The sequence below is a fragment of the Merops nubicus genome, unplaced genomic scaffold (genome assembly GCF_000691845.1).
Source record: "Merops nubicus isolate BGI_N331 unplaced genomic scaffold, ASM69184v1 scaffold11395, whole genome shotgun sequence".
Taxonomy (NCBI): domain Eukaryota; kingdom Metazoa; phylum Chordata; class Aves; order Coraciiformes; family Meropidae; genus Merops; species Merops nubicus.
The window spans coordinates 52,186-58,185 of NW_008611824.1; the positions used below are offsets into that span (position 1 = coordinate 52,186).

The following is a 6,000-nucleotide window of genomic DNA, read 5'->3' on the forward strand; positions in this document are numbered from 1 at the left end:
CAATAGGATATATTTGACATGCACAAAACCTAGAAAATCAGACCTTTCTTTCTGGTAGCCATTACATGTGCAGGACAACCACCAGCCAGCTCAGCATCATTAAATCAATACTAGATATTCAACAAACACCAAGTTTCTTGCAAAGAGTGGAAAGGTGAAGCTGGATGACCAAATCACATAAATCCAACAGGAAAACTGCTGTAGCTACACCAGAAACACTCCTGTCAGAGCAGCTTGCAAAAGAGCTCCTACGCAGTGAGCAGCTGCTTGGCTCCCTCTTGGGGAAAACACTGAAATAATAAAACCTGTGGTTTGGGGTACTCAAGAAACATTACCTTAAATGCTCCTGATTTTCAGGAATCCTCTCAGACTCTCTGAAAAGGATGTCATGCTCAGAAGTCCAAGCATGTGAAGCAGTGAGTTTTGGCTCCATGTGAAGCAATGCAATTTGCTTTAGAGACCATTTTAAACTACATTTGCTTCTCTTTGAAACATCCTGCAAGTAAGTCCTGGGAAAGGAGCAACCGTGAACCACAATCTTAGTTCAGTTTTATTTAGCTGAGCTCCCCCTGTGGTTTCATTGGCAGAAACACCACCAGGTATGAGGAATTTTGTCAGCCTGTGGAGAGGAGAGGGTTACCCTAAGGAAGCTCTATGGCTGCAGATGCTAAAAATACAAGGTGCAAAGGCAGTCAGTGCATTTAAGGAGCAAGAGCTATTTCCATTTTCTGCATCCATTTGCCCTCCCTCCTGAACACTCTGCCTTTAAGGGGGTGTTCAGATCTTCTCTTCCATGTAAGCCACAACTCACACTGCTTTCCTTGCCCAGCCAGCAAGAGTTTCCCTCTCCAGGACACCACTGATGTCCCTGCAAGGGGATGAGGGATTTAATTCTCAGGACCTCTCTTTGCTCACAGAAAAAAAACCTCCAATATCTGCCTGCAAGGGAGTTGTTACTAATCTGATCTGTTTTAGCAGAGGACTTTAGAGCCCTAATGGCTCAATGGTTGGACTTGATGATCTTGGAGGTCCCTTCCAACCTAAATGATTCTATGATTCTAATATTTCATAGGAGCTGGCAAAGATGACAACATCTGTGCAATAGATCAGAGAGGGCAAGGAGGAGAGGAATGGAAAGGCACATTCTTTTCAAGCACAGAAGAGTTAATCCTCAACAGCCAGGCAGCCCGAAGCTGAAATCCTGGTGCCCCCTTCATGCACACACAATTTATCCTTCCTCTGCCTTGCCCCTCTGCGTGCTGTGGCACCTATGTGACCTGCTGCATTGTGCCACCAACACTGCAGCACTGCAGCAGGGGACCTAGGGTGACAACTCTGCCTATGATGGCCCACTGGTATTCTCAGCAGAAAGCTGAAGATGGCTGTCATGTAAAGTCAGGTTTAACCTGCAAATAACTCTGAACATACACTTGCAGGAGGATCTGAACTCAGCACCTTTCCACTGCTGCCACTTCACACAGCTGTGGCATCAGCAGGACCTGGACTAGGGCCACTGGTCACGGCCCTGGTGAACTGTCACAAGCAGAGACCTCATCCTAGGTCCCCCCTGCAAAGCTGCAGTGTTTATAGCAATGTTTAGGAAATCAGTGAGACAACATAGAAATAATCTTTTTTTTCCGATAGAATTTCTTACTTAGGCATGGAAACTCAAGATTTTCCAGTAATAAGTACAGATAGAGGACACCTTTTTCCTTAGGCAAAGTAAGTACATTTTATTAAGCGTATGATCTTAGATGCTTGACCAATTTTTTTCAAAGTACAGTTTGATGCTATTTTTGTCCCTTCAGTGTTTCAGGTCACTATTTCAAGTACAGGCTAATTACCACTTGAGGTTACTGATCAAGAAGTCATAATTAATATCTCAACATTTCACCACTTCCTGATTTTATTTCTATTTCTTCCCTTATGCAAACTACTTAATAGCAGAGGATGCTCTGCAAAGTAGGGTGATTAGAGGAGATTTATGATTTATGTATAATTATAAAAAACATTTCCAAGTTCTATTTCCATATTCTTTGACATTCCCGAGGGGCTTTTTTTTCAAGAAAAATCTCCATTTCTATTAACACTTCCTTCCCCTTTATGCTATGAATCCTATATTCGCTTGTCTTCATTAACCTCACATTTACCACCTCAGAACTGGTGAGTGGGGCAGGGAAAAGCAGCCAAGGCACCAGCTGAACCCCAGTGTGAACAGCCACACCCAGAGAGGACAACCGAGGCTCGGTGGCGGGAGGATGGACAGAGATGGCAGCAGTGGCACTACCAGAGCTCAGTGGTCCCGATCTCCTTATCGGCGAAACCCAGCAAGGTGGTCTCCCTTGTCACTCCCTGGATGAGGCAGGGGATGCTACCTGTGCTGTCCTGCTGCCACTGCACCGAGCCAGGCTGGAGACACTCCCACCCCAACACAGTTCATGGTGGCAGTGCCCCCACTCCTGCTCCCGAAGAGCCACCCCAGCACGGTGGTGCACGCTCCCATGGGAGCACAACTGCTCTGAGCTGCTGCTGCTCTCCTCTCTGACTTATCCTATCAGCCCATCCCGACCAAAACCAGCCATGGCTGCAGGGTTACTACATCAGAATGCAGAGAACTCAGTGGAGGGCAGCACACAACCACTTCTCCTCTCAGAACTCAGTGCAGACTTTGCACATCCATCTGAGCTGCAGCACAGGTGGACATCGCCTCTCAAAAAGGTTTCTTAAGGGAACGAGCAGTGTCCTGGACACAGATCACTGCTGCACTTGGTTAACAAAAGATAAGCAGTGCTGGGGAAAGGGTGGGGAAGGGAGATGTGATTCACCTCTCCACAACTTCTTGTCCATTCCAGCAAACAGTGTCATTTTGAACAGCAGAGCTGTGGTTGCAGATGTACTCTGGCAAGCTGCTGTAAAATATGCTGTGGGACTTCAGCTTCGTAATGAGTTCCCTGGAATAAAAAGAAGGGAAATGGTGCTCAGTTAAAAGAGGAAAAGAAGATGGGGTTGGTGCATTTTAACCAGTTGAAGGTAGTCATACAAACACAATAAAGCAGCTGGGTGCAAACAAACTATGAAGCATCAGTTTTATTTCTGATCTCGAGTAGCATTTTCTATCATCCCTGACGTTATTCAGTCATGAACTGTATTTATTTCTTACAGCAAAACTGCCTGTGAGAGGAGAGATGCTGGGGCAACACAACCTGAGCCCAACCATGCAGTGCACCAAAGCAGCCACACTCTGCACCCTCACAGCACCTAAGGAAAGGTGATGCTGGCTCAGGCCATGCATGCACAGGGTGCATCTGAGCCCCAAGTGCTCAGGCTGCCAGCAGTCCCCCCTGCTTTGCAGAAGGCAACGGAGGTCCTTCAGCAAAGGACAAACTTGTCACTTTGTCTGCCTGATGTCTGCAGTCCAACCTGCACCTGCAAGGGCAGGTGGTACTTTTGGTGGAAGACAAGAGCAGACGCTCTCAGTACAGACCTGTACAGAGGAGTAATGCTGGATTTCATGCTGGACTGTTGAAAATACACAATTTCAAGGTCTACATGGGGCTGGCATGATACACCTCTCCTCCAGATCAGGTCTGTGCCTTGGGGGGCATTCAGCAGCTGTCACCCGGAGACACTGGCAGACTTGATTAGGTACAGAACACAAAAAGTGTGATAGTATGAGTAGCGGGGATAAAAGGAAGTAAGACTTGCTCTCACAGTCTCCTGGCACATTTCCCCCTTAGCAAGGTGTTATATTTCTTGGCCTCCTTCCTCCCTGGAAGGGGTGATGAGGAATCAGCACCTCAAGCTGGCAGCATTCTCAGGGGCGTCGCCGTGGTCCCACTGTAGGGAGCTGCCCAGCTCCCGGCTGTCAGACAGACCAAGCTTAGGCAGGCTGGGGTGCAAAGGGGGTGCCCAGCTCCCTCCATCCCTCTGCTTGGGGATTTCATGGGGTTGCTTCTCCAGACAAAGCCCCCGACTGCCAGCTGGGGGCAGGCGAAACAAGGAGAAGGAGAAGAGCCCCACTGAAGGCAGCCTGCACTGCTTAGCTGCCTTTTTGCTAACGAGGAGCCTGCTCCTGCCCTGACCGGACTGGCACAGCCCGTGCAGGCAGAGCCATGGAAGCAGAGGGCCACCAAAGTCCTCTCTCAGGTCACCACAACTCAGCCTGCGGGGTATCACAAGGGGTTCATCACTGTCCAAGCCCATAAATAGGGGTTTGCCCGAGGAGTCAAAGCCCCTTCAGAGGGTGGGAGTTCAGCCCACAACACCCCTGGCACAAGTGGGAGGGGTACTTCAGACATTCACCTCCTGCATGAACCACCTCCTGAGGCCATCTCCCTGCACTAGGCTTACAGTGGTGCAGGAGGTCCAAACAACACCATTTTGAATGCCAAAATAAGGCAAGACCTGGGTCTTCAGCTACACCAAACCCCGAGCAGGAGAAGCCTTCTGTTTCCCATCACACCCAGGTCCTTACACCCTATGCACTGCATCGCTCACCATCCCACAGCCCTGGCATCACTGGGGAGAACAAGTGGAAGAAAACTTTCCTGGGGAGCAGAACTCCCCACTGGTCAGGGAGGGAAGGGAAAGGAGAAACTCCTTCCTATCTGCCCGTATGAGCTCATGTAATTCATTGCAGCAGATTTCTTCAGACTTCACAGTCCTCAAAGGACATCTCCAGCAGAGCCTGGGCTGTGTAACCCTCTGACATGTTGAGCCGATGGAGGAACACAAACCCTGGTGCTGTATCTCATGGGAACCATATCAAGAATGTGGCCCTGTTTCTCTTTGAAGAGAAATCCATCCAACTTAGTCTATCCCCAGTTCCAAAAACTATCAAGCTTGCCTGTTTCTTTTCTGCAGGGATTTTTCCTGTATTCAGCAGTAAAGGCACCACATGACCCTGGGTGGGCTTTCAGATCCAGATGGGAGATGCTTCTCCCTGACACACTAGCATATGCCCCCTGAATTATAGCTTCTATTTACAGAGGGAAGGAAGCACAACATGTAGCACCAGCACTGGAGGCACCTGCTTCACTTTGAAAATAATCAGTAAGATGCTGTTAACTATTCCTAAACTATCATAAAGGACTGTACACAAAGAAGTGAAACGAGTCCCCTTACCTACACACACAGTGTTACACAATGTTTCAGGCTAGAGCAACCACTTCCACCAATAACTATATCTGTAAGTATCTCTGGCATGTAGCAGTGTCCAACGAAGCCAGACAAGGGATTTGGTGTATGAACCTGGATGCTTGGTGCATTGCAAAAAAGCAAAGCAAAGATGGAACTGAGGAGGAAGTTTCACAGTTAAAAAAAAAAAAAAAAAAGCAGATGCATTAGGTGAGAAAACACACACAGACACCTTGCTGCCATAGGGCAGCTCTGAAGTCCAGAGTCAAAATCAGCTGCAGGTTTATGGGTAGGGAAAATAAAGAGTTCTTCCATCTGCTTCCACGGGACCATCCCGTACGGCGACTGCTCCTGCAGCCCCTCCCTCAGTCATCATGCTCAGCCTCAGCATTCTCACCTCCTCCTGCTTGACAAAGTTTCTTCTGGCTCGATGTGAGTCACCTTTAGGACTTTCTTGTCAACAAACAGGTCTTCAGGGTAATTAGCTGATCGATACTGCCTCTGCTGAGTGTGGCCGCATAGCCGGCTGATCTGGAAAAGACAAAGACAGCAGTATGAGCAAAGGCTGGGACCAGAAACACTGCAGGAAAACACCTGAGTGCACACTGGCACCTGCACATGAGCCGGTCTGTCGCCCCACCATCCTCACCTCTCCCATAGCTCATGCAAGCACCTGAAAGCATTTGTATAGAATGCTTCCCTGTGGAAGGGAAGGCAGGAAACTTCAGGCAAGATTTATGGTCACCAAGTGCCCCTGTGGCTATCAAAACCCCTTGAGCTGCAAGCACAACCAGCAAATCTCCCTGTGCTGGGTTAAACTCATGCTGACAGGAAGTGGCTCGAGTTGTTCCCTGTTCCTCTCCT

At 48.6% G+C, this 6,000-nt stretch overlaps 1 protein-coding gene across 1 annotated transcript in view; it reads right to left on the minus strand.

The window, feature by feature from the left end:
- The window catches only part of LOC103773973 (glypican-3-like), a gene marked incomplete at both ends in the record, with an annotated part of 33,727 nt that extends 28,060 nt beyond the window's left edge, over positions 1 to 5,667 (minus strand). The window contains 2 exons of the mRNA XM_008941355.1: positions 2,826 to 2,951; positions 5,534 to 5,667. Coding sequence (XP_008939603.1) covers positions 2,826 to 2,951; positions 5,534 to 5,667 — 260 coding nt within the window. The remainder of the gene's footprint in view (positions 1 to 2,825; positions 2,952 to 5,533) is intronic.
- Positions 5,668 to 6,000: the final 333 nt, after the last annotated feature.